We start from the raw sequence: 20205 nt of genomic DNA on the forward strand, positions 1-20205 counted from the left end.
ACGCCTTGTTGAACAGCATACGGTATAGATCTGCCTTCTGTTGAAATTTATGAACAGCGTCTCGCCCATTCAATTTGAAAATAATTTTGTTTTGATTTTAGCTAGTTTAGAAGCAGGGCTGGGTGACACACATTTTGTATATTCCTAGTGGTTGCACAGACTAGTCGACTTTAATGCTCTGCCATGATATTTTGCTTGATGTTGACTAGTCGCTAATCATGTGATTTTTGGCACTAACAATTTTCTGAAGCTGCCTTTCTGAAGACAACAGACAGAAGACTCCCAGACTGTTCTAATTTACTGCGTTAAATCTAACTGGTTAGATATAGATATATCTGATGCTATAAAAATGGGAATGTGATGTCATGATTGACAGCTTCTCTAAATGAAGTAGTCACTGAGGCACCAATAGACTTTTTGGGGGATTTTCGGGAGGAGATTGGAGTTTCAACTTTAATTTCTACATGTCCATAACTGTTTATTTCACACAGTAAATTAATTTTGTATTAACCGTTTCTGTGGGCATGAGGGTGGGACCTTGATATCGCGGCTTTACTTCCTGCTCACTACTGCACAGAAGCAGGTCCCAAATCTGCGCAAGATGTCAGCGCCATATTAGAACTTTGGCGGCTTCACTTTTCACCAATGGAATGAAGGGGCGTTGTTCATCTTTTTTTTTACAGTCTGTGGTTTATACCCTCTATGAACATACCCTAGATACTCAATATTGATTGGATGAATGCAGGTTTGAAACCGTTTATTGTACAGGCAAGTTAATCGCTGTTCCAAACTAATGTGCTGCTAGATTGTAACACAGACAGTAGCTCACACATCACATGCAGATCGCACGCACACAGAAACATCCAGGAACTGTCCTGTGATTCATCAATAAAAAAAAGCTTAAAAACGGAAAAGTTTTTTGAAGTAACTAAAACCCACAGCTTCGCTATGAGATGCTGCACAGACACTACTAGGATTAATTCACACATGCAATCACTCTCACTTATGCATTCAAATAAATGTAATCGTACTACTTTATCTGTATCTGATTTAGAACAAGACAAAATCTGTTAGAAATATTATGACCCATAGACAAAATGACTGATAACAATAAGCTCTTATGTAGGAGCAATAGCCTTGTGGGTAGTGGTCTGACTCTGACATGCTGCAGCTGTGCACAAGGCAACTCGAGGTCGAGCCTCTGCTCGAGCTTTAGGCTTCTCAAGCCAACATCAAAGTTTGTTCATAAACTTCAGCCTCTAGTTGCAAATCAGGGCATGTTGCAACTTGCAAAGCATCCCATTTCTTGTGTTTTTATTAATGATGTCATCAGCGATTAGTCAACGTCGACTTGACTAGTCGCATAACTATCTACTTCAATAGATCTAAGGTTGTTCAACCCCTAATATAGAGGAGGGTACATGATGTTGAAAGACCTGAAACACCCCAGGATTCATCAATTGATGTATGTGTACAGTTGTAAACATTTTAGATATAAATAAGATTATATTAATAAGATTTTCTTTCAAAAAACTATTAATCTTTTTGTTACTTGAACTTCTTTTAGCTCTAATTCTAACTATTCTGCATCCAGTTTCTAATACATTTAAAAAGGCATGCTTAATTCAATTCTGCATTACACTATAAAATTAGAAAATTGTACAGTTTTTAGAATATAGCTTTTTGTCTGTTCTTTACGTTTAGTCTAGTTTCACTCTCTTCTTGCCTCATGACTTGGAAGTGAGAGAGCGTCAAGAAGACATGTTTTTTTTTAATAGACTATATATAATTGACATTTACACATGTATCCAAAGTCTTTCACTGATCCACCCCCTCTCTCACACTGCTGGAGTCTTACAATTTGTCTTATTTAGAGAGTGAATCTAAAAATGGAATCACACTTGCTTACATTTCTTGCCTTTTTACCAATACTGTAACAGACCACACACACTGGCTTTGGACACCCCAGCAATTTGATGGATTAGAGAAAGTTGCCTTTGGCTCACGCTACACTCGTGCACACTCAGCCGACTTCAGATTTCCTGCACTGGTCAGCACCTGCTGTCATCAAAGCTGCATGTGTATATTTGATAAGAGGAACTGCTCTTTGCTGGATATCAGCTGTAGTTGTTCTGCCTCCGTCAGGTTCTCGTTTTGTTGGCAAGGTTTGTCCACATTCCTCTCTCGCTGTGTCAGGACGGCCCCCGCTTCGCCCCAAGGACATTCTTGAGTGGATATTCTAAGTAGTTGGAAAGTTTCCTCTGACCACTAAGTGTAGGCTTGTGTGGCATGTTATTGTGAGGAAAAAGGAAATGCTAGGGTTGTCATAGACCTAGTTGATACTGCTTGACTTTTGATGGCTTTTGTCTGTCTACTTGCACAGCAACATTGACTGATTTATAGCGCTATTTTATAAAAACTACTAAAGTGAACTTCAACTTGGGCATCACAACATAATGCATTTTGAGATTTGCTAAAGATTACATTTAAAACTGGTTATTATTAAAGTATAAATGTTGTTAAAGATTCATGTTCTGTCAATGCTAGATAATGTTAAATCTAAATTAGATGGTAAATCTAAATTTAGAATATCAGGACATTCACAATTAAATGTCCTGTAGGGCCTATATAACAAAATTCTGATATATTGTCTAATATGTTAGAGATATATTATGCATCCCTGATTTTGTTGATATTATTCGTTATTATTATTATTTAATTTATAGTAATTAATTTTCCTTTTTCTGTGGTCACCACTGCTTAAGGTCAATTTTGAGTGTCTTTTTACAAATTAACAAAAAAAGTAACAGGGTAGTACCATTGTCGTCTTTTTAAAAAAAATACCTTGAAGTAATGTGAAATGATTATATAGCCTAATTATTTAGGACCATGAAATCAGTGTACCATCTGATACAGTCACTGTCCCATGGTACCACCATAGTACTTTGTAAGGGGTTAATGTTCAGAAAATGAAGTTTCTTCTTTCCCTCAGGGTGTTTTTGCAGGAGTTGTTTTTGTTTTCTGAAAATGTGCTGTTTTATGAGCACAGTGTCTTACTGACGCCATTACTAGTGTGCTGTAGGACTGGTTCATTTGAAAAGCTTTAATGTTTATGTTATTATCAACATGTAATGAGATTTAAAAAGTAATGTTTTTTTCCATTTCACAGTGGAAAGTGTGCTCAATGCTGTGCACAAGAGGGTTGTTGTCTCCAGCAATCTGGATGAAGGTTTTTAAACAGCCTGTAGAGAGTTCTGAGCTCAGTGAACCGCATTGATCTCTGTGAGGACAGTCTGTGTCTGGACAGCGCTGTGTGTTCTCTCTCTTACATAAAAAGCAAGGTGATGGGGTTGAGATCAGGGCAGCAGTGATGAGCTTTCTCGAATTCATGCATGTTAAAATACGGATGCTTATTAATAGTGGTCATGCAGGTCACACAAATTTGCCTCGTTCACATTTGAAATTTTAATTCGTTTACTTACACTATTATTGTTCAGTAGCTTGTTGGTTGTGCTTTCTTGTATAACTTTTCAACCCTTGTCAAACAGTAAACAGGTCCTTGTTAGGTTGCAGTGATTTGTGTTTTGATGTAGGCCAGCTTAGGTTCGGCTCGTGGCTTGTGCATGTTGTTTTGATCGAGATCATGCCTGCAGTAATCAGTCCCATGAGCTCTCTGAAGATCTTAACTGCTCCCCTTATGTGTTTTTAATACCTAGCCATAGCCAATATCATCTATGACTACGTTTACATGCAGCCAATAACCCGTTCAAAACCGGGATATTAGCAATAACCCGGTCGCGCACGGCCATGTAAACACCGGTAAAAAACCCGGATATGCTCATATCCCGGTTTTTAAAAACCCGGATATTATCCCTGGGGTACCCCTTTTCTAACCCGAATATTTGGTCATGTAAACGCGTATCGGCATATCCCCATCAAAAGGAACATTGATCTGTGTTCTGCGCATGTTCTGTTCGCAAGGAATCTTGGTATTTTGAGTATAGACGGCGCATACAAAAACCCGCGTGCAGTATACCGGAAGTAAACAAGTATAGGTAAACATAGCGAGACGCAGCACAGCACCACACTTTTGGAGCGAGGAGGAAAGCGCAAACAAAGGCGATCGCTATCTGCCCCGAACTATTCATTACCCGCGTGCTGCTGCTGTTGTTGTTGCCTTTGGATACAGGAAGAAGAATCGGAAATGACGCACATTGCGTCTTAACGTTGTCCGTACGTCCAGACGCTAACCGTGCGTCGCCGTTTACATCGGGATATTGCCAATTGATTACAAATTCCATGTATACAGGAGTAACTCTCTCTACTCACGCATGTAAACGGGTTATTCCGAATGTTTCAGAAACCCAAATAGTGACCTTAACCCGACCATAACCCGATATTTGACAGCATGTAAACGTAGTCTATTAGAGATGCTATATTTGGTCCAACAGCTTACATGGATCTAGCCTTGACTTTAAAAAAAATAAAAGTACCCCCTGAAATTGAAAGTATATTACTATTGTAATAAAATAAAATAAAAATTGATCATTGTAATAAATATTTTTTACGCTACAGGTTGTAGCCTAATTTCTCAAATTCTTCACTTTTCAATGTTAAACCCTCAAGCTTTCGTTTTGTTGAAAGACTGTTCAATGACCTTTAAGTCATTGTGTAGTAGACGTTACTACTAAAACGCAAGTGCTTTGATTGTGCCATTTACCACTTTATTTACAAAATATGAATCTGCTCTCGTGTAACACCACAACAAGCATGTGTTGTGGTGCTCTTGTGAACTCGCATTGGAGATTAATATTTTGTAAGTAAAGTGGTATCTATGTTTGTTTGCGCAAACAAAGCACTTGCATTGCTTCATAAACTTGAGGCTAAACCAGTGGAGTCACATGGATTACTTTAATGATGTCTTTACTACCTTTCTGGGGCTTGAAAGTGGTAGTTGCGTAGGGTGTCAGTGGAGGGCCTGAAAGCTCTCAGATTTGATTAAAATTATCTTCATTTGTGTTCCGAAGATGAACAAAAGTTGACAGGTTTGGATTGGAATGACATGAGATTGAATAATTAAGGATAGAATGTTCATTTTTGGGTGAACTAACCCTTTAATACAGTGATAAAATAAAGCGATACTGCTGCACATCGAGTTCACAAATGCACACTGTAAGCAATATGCACAAATGGAGTTCATGTGGAGCAGCATTTACTGCGAACTGAGGATTATAAGCTGCTTGTGTGTAAAAGAACACAGAGCCATGCTTCACTCTGAAACATGCAGTGCATTAGACTAAATCGCAACCTTTTGCAGTTTGAAAATCACACTAAGAATATCGATGAAATGAACTAATTTAATAATTGATGAATTTACAATGGAACTGAATCAACACTGAACTGACAGCCGAAATGCATAATTTTCCTGTCATCACCGTAAAACTGCTTTGAAAAAATCTATTGTACAAACAAAGTGCTATATAAATATAGAAGGTGACTTAATTTTATGTTGAACATTTTTGCAGTCCTGTATATAAATTTTTTATGATTTAACTAATTATTTGCTTTTCATCAACTCAAGAACCGTTGCAGTTCCCCCTCAAACCTCCATTTGGGAAACCCTGTCCTGATTTAGCTAATGATCTCTCTTTAGTTTTTAGGGAAAGTGAAGTAAATAATTACTTTTAATTTCAGTTTTTTTACCTCACACAAAGCTATCATATGGCTTCGAAATATAGCACACACGCTGCATGGAGTGGACTACTTTTATGGTTATTATAATGTGTGTGTGATTTGGAGTTATTTGGCAGCACTCTTGTGAACTCTTGTGAGCAGCGAAACATGCTCTCATCTCAGAGAACGTCACTGTGCTTTGATAGCAGAGCCAATACTAGTCATAAACAGAAATAACAAAAGTGTAGTGGGAGGCATTTATATTGCGTAGAATGATCCAGGCTTCTCATTTCAATTATTTCTCAAGAGAAATTCACGCAGGAAAAGCGTCTGGTGATGCGTGTTTCTTCTGCTTTGCTGCTTCGGTGTTATGACTTTCTATTTATCCTGCATTATCATTGGCGTTTTCTCTTTTCAGACTAGTGAGACTACTCTTAGCGGGACCTGCCGTCCCTCGGGCCTTTTTATCAGTGACTCAGGAAGCCACTCTACTGCTTGAGAACAGCTGTGGTGCAACATTAGTCTTATATTACAGATGGCCTTGAATCCCTCAAACACTGACCTGAGACCACCTTATCTAATAAAAAGCCTTTGAACTCACAATCCCTCTAAAATACAAAGCTAATGCAGAATGCACACCTATTACTTTATATTGGTGGTAGTGCAGTTGCAGGTATGATGATGATAATGATGATAATAATAATAATAATAATAATAATAATAATAATGGCCCATGACATAGAGAGCAGGTTTATGTTGATTTCTTGCGTCTATGTCTGGGCCTGTTGACTCCATCCCAGCTGTTCTTCCTGACTCATGGAAAATCACAGAGAATACTTACAAAGCTAACATCAATGAACAAATCCTGCATAGAAGCAAATCTAGATATTTGATTCAAGTTGACATAATTATCGATAGTTGGCAATGAAACAAAGTTAACTTGAGTTCAGCTTTTACAAGCTTATTTTACCAGCTACATCAATCTGGAATCTTTTTTTGTAGAAATTATTTATATTCATATTTTTATATTTTATTTAGTAAGGATGCCATTAGCCTAAATTGATCAAATGACAATCACAATATTACTGTTTTTACTAGAGCTGGGCATTGCCACAAATTTCACTATTCGATTCAGTATCGATTAATTGGGGCCTATTTGATACTATATGGGAAATTTCCTCAAGGAAAAAAAATATCTCTCAACTAATGCTGTAAACTGTACAGGGAGTCAGTTGGTACATTACTATAGTACTAAAGGTTGAAATTAACTGATTTGTAGGCCATTTACATGTAAATTACTCATAAGGAAGTTTTTTTTTTTATTATCATGTTTTAATAATACATTTTTAATGACATAATTATTCTACTAATTTTTTTATAATAACATTTAAATGGTGGCTGTCATAAAAGCATGACTGATTTATTTAAATGCTAAATGTATGCACTATATTGCATTTTCATATTTTTACTTAATTTTTCATTTTAGGGTGAACTATCTCTTTAAGTCCCTAAAATATTCCTGACTTCAAACCTTTGAAACAGTAGTGTATCAAAAATGCAGTTTGTCATTAGCTTTTAAAATATTACCATAAAAAGGGAGGCTATAACAAACCATGTGCAATGGTTAACTCAATTCAGAACATTTGTTTCCATCAGAAACAAATATTAATCCAAGTTAGATATTCAGGCAGAATGAGTTATGCTTTCAGGGTGCAAGATGCAAGAAAAGTCAATAGTAATGAAATTGTTGTCAAATTAAAATGTATTTTGCCATCAGTTACATTCTAAAGTGTATAACATAATTATGTGATGAAGGTATTACATTATGTGATCAGCCCTTTAAAAATGGGCCATGTACCAAACAAGGTTGAGCACCCCTTTCATAGTGAGGGATGTACAGGTGGTGTTGGGCTGATCAGCAAGGCAATGCACATTGTTGTATTCGGCGAAACCGGGGAATGAGCACATGTCTGTGAAACAAATCTCTCGTTAGTGTGTTCTGACAGATGCAACCTCCTCTCTCCTGTTATCCGCCGTTTGTCTCACCAGGTGTGACGGAGCCCCTGTAGACTTACGTAAGATTTTATTTTGGTATTGATTTGAGCCTAGAGCAGAAACGGGAATGATCGATCACGCTCCTGTGTATTTCCTATCAGCAGTTAAGAAGGAAACCGAGGAAGGAATGGAGCAAAATAAGGCACAGAGAGATGAAACAAAAGCTCAGCAAGGAAAACAATAGTCCTTGGCTCCTTTCTTTGACTGTGGTGGATAGGAGAGATATAAATAGCGGGATGGGGTATGTTTAAATTTGGCAGCCTAAGACGGTCTGAAGCAGGTCGCTGGTGAGAAGATGGTTTATGTTGCACATTGGGAGCAGGCAGGCTTACGATCCATCTGTCTCTCTGTGGGGAGTGGGAGGTGCTCGGTTAAATAGTGGGTGTGGTCAGATCTTCATAACCTCCTGGAATCTTTTCATCAGGTAGAAAGAAGCCCAGCTCCCCTCTAAGCCTTGCCTTGCATTCAGATCTGCTGATGTTGTTTTGTTAATGTGCTTTATCTTTTAGCAAGTGAAGATTGCGGTTTCATTTTGCATTCTAAAACTTTAAAGCATATACATATTTACCCGTATATATATGTATGCATGTTATGTGTGTATGTTATGTACACAGTTCATCAAATGTTAAAAACAGTTGTGCTGCTTAAAATGCTGCTTTTTTTTTTTCAGGGTTCTTTGATGAATAGAAAGTATTTATTTGAAATAGAAATCTTTTGATCAATTTAATGCATACTTGCCGAATAAAAGTATTAATGCCGCCGCCTCCTCCTCCTTCTTTAAAAAAGGCTTAGGCCTACATACTGACCCGAAATTTTGAATGATATTTATGAAAGTTGGAAGTGGCTAAATCTGTTTATATCTGTGGGTTATGCAAATGTTAGTATGCAAAAAGGACAACAAAAGCCCTATTCGCACTGGATTAGTATTATCTGGGGGCCTCGTGTGATTTAGAAATTTGGCGCATTCGCATGGGATAAGCGAAGCCTGTGATTTTACTCAAATTTACTGACTTATCTCCCGGATATGATGTCAACAGGCTTTTGCTTGGAAATGTCTTGTCGTAATTATAGGTCTAGCTGTATGATATATCATAAACGGCGGAAGAATGTTCCTTACCACATGTCATTCATCTCCATCTAATCATTCTTTTTGTTTTTGCTCTTCTGATGGTTTTCAGCTTTCTCTTTCTAAAATTGTATAGTTGTATCGTATGACCCAGCGCCCAAAATGCTATCAAAACACTCCAAACTCCATACTATCAAAACACTTTTATTCATCTTTTCTTCGCGAAAGATGGATAAAAAAGCGCACAGGAAACAAAAACCTTGAAAAAATTATAAACGACCCTGCCAAATCACAGAGATGCCGATTCGCACGGGACTAATATTATCACAGGACCTGGGTGTTCGGCAGAATATGGTAGGCCTAGGTCATTTGCGGGGGAATTTTTACTTTACAAATTACAGACATGGCCGATTCGCACGGGGTTAAGTTCACAGACAACCTCTGCAATTATTACAAATGACTAGAGGTCACCAGGTAATACTTATCCCGTGTGAATAGGGCTAAAGAAATCAGCTGTGAGCTACCCTGCGCCTCATGATACGACTTGCCTTTTCTAAACCTCCTCTAAGGCATTTCATACTCTCCACCTCAGCTGACGTGATTTGTCTGTGTTTCAGTCCTTTATTTCAGTGGTGTCATTAGCATGATTGCAGTCATTTTCTGTATGGGTGAGAACAAAGGATTAAGACTTTGTTAGATATAGTACATCTAGTCAAGCCTAGCTGCTTAAATACATAAATCGAGAGGGCAAGACTAAACAAATGACATGAGATAAACTTCAAAAGTGAAATTACACATTGAAGTAAATTACTAAAATAATGACTGTTTTCAAACCGGTTTCCCATACACTCCCCTTATTTTCCAATGGTAAGACAATACAAGTAGTCCCACACTATACTGAAACTTGTCTTGTGTTTGGATTTAGGTTTTACATTTTCATTTGACATAGTAGAGGGGTGCCAAAAATTGCACCATTATCTGACTTTAAGAAGTCAGAAAATTTTGATTGTGTTGATATGACGGTCATTGAACAGTTCTCAAGTCTCAACCCCATAACAAGGAAAGTTAAGGTTTTGGGTGTGACGTATGCAGTCCAGTTGATTTTTGACAATCTTCTCCCTGAATAAAAAATGAAACCAAATTGTTGACCATTGCAAGGAAACATGTTTAGTATTACTTTACTGGAAAGGAACGCTGATGGTATTGTCATGAAAGGTTGAGAAAGGAGTAACATAAATGAGATGTTTGGGATTTACCTATCCTTTTCTATAAGAATCCTTTGCACTACTCATTCAGACGCTATTGCTGAATTCGTAACCACATTTCTGACTAGTTCTACTACTCTTACTACTTCTGCCATAGAAATGTATTGTAAAATAGTAGTAAACTAGTATGTGTTTCTGAATTCAGTTTGAAGTATCATATTTACATACAACTTTTAGAGTAATATGTTAAAGTGTAATAATTCTAATACTAGTATAGCCATACTTGGAGTACTTTGGAAGTATATTATTTTGGATTCATCTGAAATTTAGGATGTTTTTCTATAACGCATAGTTTGCTGCATTGCTCATTCAGACTCTGTCTAGTTTGTTACCCATAATCCTTTGATCTACTCATTCAGACTGTTGGGAGGTGGGGTCATTTAATTAATTGTACATTCTTGTTTCCTTTTTCTTTTCTTTGTGATGCTTTGAATTGACAATGATATTGTAACATTGTATGTTAATTGAGCTTGTATTGTAATAATATTCAGATTTAAATGTATTTTTCTCTGTTTGATCTAATGTTTTTTTCCATCTTCAGTTGGCTTTGTTGGGAATTGACCTACTATCTGCCTTAGTGACAAGATTACAGGACCGATTTCGGCACCATGTTGGTACAGGTAGGATTGCTCAAATCTAATGTGTATAAAAATTCAGATTTCAGATTTGATTACCACAAGAAATAAGGCCTTCATGTTAGTTTATATAGCAGAATATAGTAAAGAAACTTAAGATTTATTTATATCATTATTTTTGCTTTAAAGGGGACAAATGAAGATTTCAGTGTGCTGACAGAGTGCTGTGCTTTAAGTGCTGGAACTGTCAGCATTCACTGAAACAGTTTTAGAAGTTGCTTCTTAAATTTCATCTGCTGTCATCAAACATCACTTTTGTAACAAATTCACTGCATTCATCAATGAATTCCAAGACAATCACTTTCAGACTTCTGACTTCCCATTATTACATAATCTGAATCTTCTCCAGTCTCTAATTATTTGAAGCTTCCTTAAGACCAACTAGTTAATAAGTTAGTAAATCAATAATGGAAATATACTTGCACATCCCTATTATCTTTAATTTTTATTTTCTCCATCTCCAGTTTTACCCAGCTTGATAGATCGGTTGGGCGATGCCAAAGATCAAGTCAGAGACCAAGATCAAATCCTGCTGCTGAAGATCATGGAGCAATCAGCTTCACCTCAGGTAGTTTGGTTTTTGTCTTTATTTAGCCTTAAATATAAATTCCTGGATGTTCGCCATTCTCAAGCTGAGTCCTGTTGTGCTTTCCTGAATAAAGTGCATTATGGCTGCAAACATACATCTGTGTATTATGTCTTTATGTTACAGTGTTATTACAGCCTGAACAATATTTGTAATGTAAAGAGAGAACAACCTCCTCCATTTAAAAGTACTCTTGCGAGACACCTTTGTGGTGTTTTAATTTAATTTAGTTAATGAATTGAACGCTTTGCTTCATGAAAAGGCTGGTGGGATGTCTCTTAATAAGATTAGATGCCATTTAATTGTATTACATTGAAAGTATTAAATTCAGATTGTCTTTACAGTACATATGGGACAGAATGTTGGGGGGTTTCAAACACAAAAACAACCGGACCAGAGAGGGAGTCTGTCTCTGTCTCATTTCAACTCTGAGCACGTAAGTTGCATTGTTCTCTCTGTCTGGATGTTGTAGTTTCATTCATTTTAAACGCAGCTCACATTGACAGTTTGCACTTGTTGTTGATTTTTGTCTGCTGAATAGAGATATTAAGTTGGTAAAATTAAAATGTAGCTGCACATTCTTCTAGGATAAGCCATTAAAGCTGGACTTGGCAAAGATACCTCAACCCCCATGATGCACTAATGCTGCCCTCCCGTTCACCATCACTTCTGTTTTTCAGATACGGTGCCCAAGGCTTGACTCTGAGCAAAATTGTACCACATATATGTAATCTACTCGGAGATCCTACAAGTCAGGTATGCACATTTGTTGTAATCGAATACATTTTAAGATTCAACATTAATCGGCATGACATGGCTTTTTTTACAGAACAATAGATGATGTTAACAACATTACACAAACCTATAGTGACCTCTTGTGGTGGTTTCTAATATGCAGTTGCAAGAAATAGGATAATGTACATTTGTTTTGATCAAATAAATTCTGATTAAATCAAATAAATAAGATCCAATTATCTCCCCAGGTTCGGGATGCGGCCATGAGCTGCCTTGTGGAAATATACAGACATGTTGGAGAGAAGGTTAGGATTGACCTTAGCAAAAAAGGACTGCCGCAATCAAGGTAAGCTCTTCCTTTTTTCCTTTTTTGGTACCAATTCACAGACAATGGATCAGCTTTACATCTACACTATTAGAGTATTTAGGACACTTCCAATCTTTTCTAATTCAGATGGTCATTTCTGTCTAATTCTAGACTCATCTGTATGATTTGGAGGTCTTTTTCCCCTCTAGATATAAGCTGCATCTGTTTATATACTTCTATCAGGCATTGATAGATCTAGACAGATGTTTTTCCCAATTAGTAAGTGTTTCTAAACAGAGTGAAAACATTTATGTCTCTATTAGTAGTACTGTAATGATTTGTATTCACTTAAGGGGGTAAAGTGGCTCTTCATACAGGTCATTAGATGTTAATTTCCCTCCGGACCCAGAATCAGGCCCTACCATCTAACTTGATACTAATATGCTCTTAGCGACTAACATGATGTGCTCATAGCACACTATATCATTCAGCTTAAACTTCCTTACAGCTAGCATTCAGAACAGCTCTATAGGTTTGAGTCTGCAAGCGAAAGCATACCCAATAACCCAAAATACTCCACAGCAAGAACTGACTGAAGTTGAGTGCACAGAGAGGAGGAAGGCATGCCAGCATTTGCTTGTGGTCTGAATTTGGTTGTAACATCTGTTAGGTGTCCCTCCCCCTTAAACTCCGTCCATGTCTCCAGGGAACGTGCAGGCATCTGTTTCTGTGATCTTCTCAGTGGTTATAGTTTGAAGACTTTAAAGGCAGGGCTCATTTGGAACATGCCTGGGGAAAACAGTTTGCTGTGACTTCGGACACAAAGTCAAACCGGCAACTAGCTTGTGAGCATCCTGGCCGAACTACGTGTACTGCAACTCCAGTACCTTTGAATTAGTTCACCAAATCTCATTAACACAATCATTTGGGTCAAACTAAAATATTTTAAGCTAATGCGGATTTTTTTCAATTTCAGAGAACTGTGCTCATTACATTTGATTTATTAGATTAATATCATTCCATGCTGCACTCTCAGCTGGCTTCATGCGCATCTGTGCCTAAATTCTTTGGGTCTATATCAAATCCTGTTTCTATAAATGATAACCACAAAACTAAAATGGCCCTTGGAGGGTTCTATGAAAGAATCAAAACCTCGTTGCTTTCTCGCTAAAACCCACATTTAGCATAAATCAAGCCGAACTTTTTGAGTCTTAAGCACACTGACAGTCTGACGTTTTTTCAGCGCTGCTGTTTTTTTTCATAGACTGCCATGAATGTCTCTGTGAAATTCAAATCTTCTCAGCTTAATTTAGAGGCACACAGTCAGTTTGCTTGGATGCAGTTAATAGAGGAAGAAATCTCTTTTGAACACTATTGTAAAGAAGGGTTTAGCAAGCAACACTTCCACTTCTCTCAAATTGCATAAAGGGCATCCCATCTCATTTGCAATTCAAAATTCTGTTTTGGAACACTTGGTAAAGCAGAAATGATGGACTTGTAGGATTAAATGTTTGCATTTGTCAGTCGTTGTCATGCCTTAATTTAAAAATTAAATCCTAACAGCATGATTGTTGGGAACAACACCCTCTTAAACATTAATGTTACAAGGCTTTACTCACTTGTCCTAGTTGGAATTTAATGACTTTGCCAGTTGGAGTTTTTAACATAAACATCATCACAATATTCACAATGTTGCTTATTTTTTATCACCAGCAAATATCACTGCAGATAATTAATATTTTGGATATTCAATTTATTGCCCAGCTCTATTTTGAAGCTAAACTGATTCTTTGCCACACTCTAAGGCAGAGATGTGTCAGCCCGTCCAGATTCAGCATGGCAAAAGAACATGAATCAGCTTTGATGCTCTGGGGATCTGCCTCTGACTCCCACAGAGAGTCTTCTGAGAGGAATGTTCAGGATAAAGGATTCTCAGAGGGTATTACAGGAAGACAACATCCTCAGCTCTGTGAATGCGCAGTGGGAGGAGTTTTAGGAAGCAGCACTACATTGTTCGGTTTCACATGCGTTTCCAAAATTGTTGCTTCATTAAAGAAGTCATACCATAATTGAAACCATTTTTATTTTTCCCGAGATCTACTAATGATGTTTTCTTTCATTTAATAATAGTATTATTGAACAAAACCATCTCTTTAACCCTTAAGCAAGATTTTGTTTTAGCTACTATACCTTTAAAATGTATAATTGACCTCTGTTATGATTGGCTAACCTCTTAGCACATGGATTACACTTACTTCTGGACTTGCAGGTTTGCTGTAAGGTCAAATATAGTTGGCGCAAAGCCTGCATTACACTGACAGGATCACAAAACCATCCTTGCTGAAACGTGTCACATCAATTGTTACATCACAGCCAGTCTCGACTTGCGGCTAACGGCAAAAAGTCTGGTCCTCATTGTCGCTTGTTCTGGCCTTGAACCTCCCATTTAGGCCGCCTGACCCGACATGTTAAGCAACCAGATATTTATTGTCTGTTGTCCATATTTTATGAGTTAGGTCATCATATCATTATGTCTATAGCTAATAGTTAAAGTAGTAGTGTAGTGTAGTCAGGAGTTACTTTAGGACAAAGGGAGTGACCAAATGAAAGGTATTTCCATTTCATAGACATTTACTCTGCTTGCTGAGACTGTTTCCTGTTAGATTTGCAACACCTGTTTCTGAGGAATGTGTTGTGTACAGTGAGGGTCATATTGGAAAACTTGCATTTCTAGGAGTTGTTGTTTTTCCTGTAACTGAGCAATGTTTAACTTTGGATTTATTCTTTTTTTTACAGGTTGAATGTAATTTTCAGCAGATTTGATGAAGTCCAAAGATCCGGGAACATGATCCCCTCATCAGGTTCAGGTAGGAGCTTTATATTTGGAAATTCCAAGAATTCAAAGTCCAAAAAGGCTTTTAAACAGCATAGCGGGGATGTTTACCCTGGTTGTTTCTAAAACCTAGTTCTACTCCCTACATCATCCTAAATGAAATGGAACCTCATAAGTCACTGATTTGTAAACCTCCAATATACTTCAAGCGAAATCCAAGAATGAACTGGTGTGATGTCATTTATAACAAAATCAGGCCAAAACGAAGTTCGTTTTGTGTTCGTTTCGGGAGTTCGAAACAGCTTGCCAAAGCAAAATTTACGAAAAAGTTCGCTCTGACAGGTAAACGCTTTCGAACTACTATTGGTCCGTGGTGATTACTTAATAGGTAGGTGTGCTCTGATGCTCCACCTTCTTTGACATAAAAATCTTTGGTTCATCTCTTCTGTTCAGTACCTCAAGGTCGTAAGTCTGTGTGTGAAAACATGAACGCACTGGAGAGCCAATACATTTTTTTTTCATTTTTACATTTTTATTACTTAATTATTTTTTTGCTTTTAATCAACTCATGAATCCTATAAACCCTGCTGTATATTCAGGGTTTTTCCGAAGTCAGAAATGGTCTTCGGTGGTGGCGGATGGGCACAGTCATCACACACACAGTACAAAGTACCCTACCCATGTGAACTGAACAAACACTCAGCTGTGTTGAGCGGATTCTGACTAGCTTTAGCACATCTGATTGGCCATTGCATTCACACGCTCAACAGTTACCGGTATGTCTGTAATTAGCTACATTGCTTAACGCTGCCTGCAATAGAAACCTATTGATGGAACCTTAGATATAAAATAGTTTACAGAGCACTTGCACAAACACTCAAGGGAGTGTTTTAAAGCAGCCGGCTATCCGATACTGCAGAATGGCAGGTATTGTTACATCAAATTATCAAAGATTAATTTTGGACTTGGAGGCCGCCGAAATATTTTCAAAGCATCACAACAGAAAACTACTACAGTATGGTCAATGTAATACCCACACAAGCTAAATGAAATAGATTGACTTTTTTTTCTGAATAATATAAGTACTGTTTAATAGTGGTCGACCATTATGGAGTTTACTTATAACTAGTTTGGACTGACTTGCCGATAACTGATTAATCAACCGATAATTTTTAAAATGGATAAAAAACAAACAACACTAAGTCAAACAGTGCTGAACTTTATTACAAAACCATGAAAATGTGCTAAATGAAATAAATATTTAAATATGAATATACAAATTATAGAAGTAAATAAAAGACATGCATTCAAACTGAAACAAAAAGTACACACATTGAACAATACTTCTACAGCAGTTATTAACCTTAGTTAATGTAACAAATGGAATCTTATTGTAAAGTGTTACCATTCCATATAAATCCAAACAGTCATGCGTAAAGATGGCCATCTTTAAATATCTATGCAAAGGCCAGAGCACTGAAATTAGATAAATGTATATTACATGTATAGTCTCTCACTTTATTTGCTTCTATTTTAGAATATTTTAGAATGATTATCTAATCAAAATAACAAAATATGTATTGCAGTGATGATAAAAAAAGAACTGAAATCTGATGCGTTTCTGATTCTTTTATATTTTTTGTCGGCTGCATGAACAATTTGCTTTCTCACGTCACTGGCTTTAAATATGCAAATATTCCTCTTTCCTCCCCTGCAGCCCATTGCACATTATATTGCAGGATTTGTACTGGTTTTGCATTTCAGTGAGTGGTTGAAAACAGCATCTGTAGTATAAGGATTTTTTTGTGGTTTCACCGAAATGTAAACGTCTGCTTACTAGGGTGATCGTCTCTTCGATTCTTAGTTTAGTTTGTAAATATCATTGAACTGCCAGTGAAACCAGGCAAAGGTAATGTATTGAGAGAAAACATGGATCAATCTTAATTTTTAGGATAAGTGTCAGCTTTAGAATTAAACCTAAAAAAAAATAAAGAGCAATACTCTTCTTGAAGTATGCTGCATTTTCTTTAAGAAAATATGATATTCATTCAGATTCAAAGGGATTCGCTTTAATCCCTTTCTGAATTCTGTTTTATTTAATGGAATAATGTCACACTGATTTTGAAATTGAAAAGCTTTGATGTGATCCTGAGTTCACACTTCTCCATATAAAGCAATTTTTCATGAACCTTGTTGGAACTGTGAGCGTTTTACAAATGATGACTCGTGATACAAGTGTTCTTTTGGAAAACACTGATCTAGATGCGCTGTGAAGAGAAGCCTTAATCAAAGGAGTGCACGTAATGCTGGTTTCTGTCTGGTTACCAAAAGTTTAATTGGAGGTATTTTGGCTATTTTTACTGCTTCGCATTGGTGTTGTAATTTAAAATGTATAGGGCTATTCACACAAAATTATTTAATGTTTTTATTTTATTTGGCAACTATAAGTTTACTAAACGCCTATCTTCAGGTTAGTCTTCTGACTTTAGCATTGACCTAGTATATTACAGCAACTGTAATTTAAACTTTAACGCAAATGCCGTTAGAGTTGATAAGTTTGATTGATCTACATGAGTTCATAATCAGTTCATCATCACTTAAAACTGTCCATTTTAATCAATTCTTAATTTATATATATTCAGTCGTTGGGGCATTGGTATTGACTTGAATTTTAATTTTAATTTATTTAATAATATTATTTGAAAATTAAAATAATAAACAAATTAATAAATTACAATTATTAAATGCCACTGACATATTTAACACTATTTTCTTCTTGTAGATGCAGCGCTTAAAAACTCTTTAAAAAAAGTGCAGTCTCTGCACAAATATTTATAGCATTATATAATAGGAAATGTCTTTCATTTGCACTGCTAATATTTTGAGTAAATCTGTTGTGTGAGGGCCAGAGAATCCGGAGTGTCTTTCCTGTGCCGGGAGTTTAGTTGGTGTAAGGAAGATGTTTTAAGATCAGTGAACATAAACTCATAGATTGAGGAGCTGTAAAGGACAAGCAAACAGCCGCAGATCCACTGTATGTATATATGACATTCAGTCTTTACAGGGGAAATGTTTTCTAAGTCCTTTATTTAAAAGAGTTGGTGGCTTTTGTCTTTGGTGAAGTCATAAGACCACAGCAGCAGGAAGGGAAGGGAGGGAGAGGCGGAGACCAGAGAGAGACTGCTAGAGCTTTGTTGTGTTTGCAGTGTCTGTGTGAATTGAAGAGACGCTTGCTCTATGACAACCGGAGAAGGTAAGGATTGGAATGGAAATGGCGGCTTTAATGTGAAGGACGAATAAAAGACATGCTGGGCACTAGCAGCCTTAAACCTCCAGCTGCTGTTCTGCCAAGGGGATGGCATGTTTATCTGTGTTTAACGCTTCGGAGATATTCATATTTCTGAGTTCTGAATATTGTTTTGCGCCTGTTTTTTTTAAATGGAAAGGCAGTGTATCCATAGATAGATGTTGTCATTTTGGAAGAATAAAACATCTCTTTTAGATTTTCATGGATTCAGATATGCATAAACTAGACTTGCCTTTTTTCGAAAACTCAAGAAGACATCTCGCTTCTAAATTAGTTTAATTTTATGTGGTTTATGCAGTCTGTTACAACTTGTCTCTTTACTTTTTGTTGCATTGTATTAGCTAAATATAGCTGCATTACTGATGTGGATTTGCTCATTTTGACTACTCAAGTGTTTTTCTAGTGACTGCTATTTTATTTGTGCTTTTTTAATATTGTCCTATGCATCAGATGGATTTCTATGGCTGTTGCATCATGTATCTCTCTTTTTTTTTTAACGTCTCATAGCAGAGTGTTGCATTTTTACTTACAACATTAGCCTAAAATAATGCCCAAATAGCTGTTTGGCTGTGGTTAACATTATTTTTTTCCCTGCCTTTATGATACTAGCCAAAAAATAATGCAAATGCTTATTTTTGCCTTTGCAATAACATTTACTATCGATTCATGCACAATAAAAGACCAGGAAGTTGTGTAAAAGATTTCAAGTTTACTTTAAAAAAAGTGATCAGCAGATTGTTTTATAGCAGAATCCACTGATAACACTCCCTGATCTTATTTTAATATCAACTGACAGCATGTTTCCTTTCCCCTCTGAATACACAGTGATGCAACAGATCGAGCACTTGTGTTCTGTTCAGAACACAATACTTCATTTGTTCACCTTCAGCAATGTGCACATACTGTTCAACATAGAGCTGTCGGCACCTGTGAGAACAGGTTATGAGTTGCACGTGTCTTATTGTAGTAGTGATGTCTAGGATGCCTTGTCACAAGTGCCGTTTCTCAAGTGATGAGAAAGGTATATCTTCTTTAAATACAGTACATTATACAGTTGATATTGGGCCCAGAAGCAGAGTTTGAGAGTGAGATTAATGGATCAGGGCATTTGTGTGTGTGTGTGTTCATGTCCTACAGCACTGTTATGTAAACATGTCGCTTGGGTTATGAGCTTTTTGTTCTCAAAGTCACTCTGACATGTTATGCTGTGTCATCGTCTCTGTCCAGTCAGCAGCTAAAGAAAGTTGTCATCTCTCACAGTGGTGGGTACTGTTGTCACTTGGCAATACAAACAACACAGATTTTTGACAGGTGTTTTCATGGGTCTATACGCAGCCCATGTTTGTGTGGTAAACAAATGACAATATTTCAGGATTAAAACGTAGTTTGTCTTCAGTCGTATGTGAAAAATCGATTTAGGAGCTGGGGGAAGCTCTTTGTTCAAAGTTGGCAGGTCATGCAGAAAAGATTATATCCTCCTTTCCTTTTCCATCTGAAATGACACATTTCTCAAATTCAAACCTTCAGTGGCGGGGAGATTAAGGCCAGTTCAGTTTCAAGGGTTTATCCGATTGAAAGGACGTTGAATTTATTCAATATTACAAGCTTGAAAACACGTGTGTGTTTTAGGGACGTTTTGTTCGAACCAATGCTGCTAAGGTATGACTAGTTCTTTCATATTATTTCATTTGACATGTTGGCACTTTGATCTGCCACACAATCTTCAGGTGGTATAAAACAGGG

At 36.9% G+C, this 20205-nt stretch overlaps 1 protein-coding gene across 30 annotated transcripts in view; it reads left to right on the plus strand.

Moving 5' to 3' along the window:
- Window positions 1-20205, plus strand: part of clasp1a (cytoplasmic linker associated protein 1a) — a 66358-nt gene that overhangs the window by 13411 nt on the left and 32742 nt on the right. For 29 of the 30 annotated variants that reach the window (XM_082176582.1, XM_082176607.1, XM_082176584.1 and 26 more), the window contains exons 3-8: window positions 10601-10679; window positions 11159-11262; window positions 11625-11716; window positions 11961-12036; window positions 12264-12361; window positions 15119-15189. In XM_082176582.1, the coding sequence (XP_082032708.1) occupies window positions 10601-10679; window positions 11159-11262; window positions 11625-11716; window positions 11961-12036; window positions 12264-12361; window positions 15119-15189 (520 nt within the window). Of the gene's footprint in view, window positions 1-10600; window positions 10680-11158; window positions 11263-11624; window positions 11717-11960; window positions 12037-12263; window positions 12362-15118; window positions 15190-18238; window positions 18409-20205 lie in introns of those variants that run through there. The other variant, XM_082176598.1, reaches the window with a different exon arrangement.

Source organism: Leuciscus leuciscus (assembly GCF_965113295.1).
Source record: "Leuciscus leuciscus genome assembly, chromosome: 7".
Classification (NCBI taxonomy): Eukaryota; Metazoa; Chordata; class Actinopteri; order Cypriniformes; family Leuciscidae; genus Leuciscus; species Leuciscus leuciscus.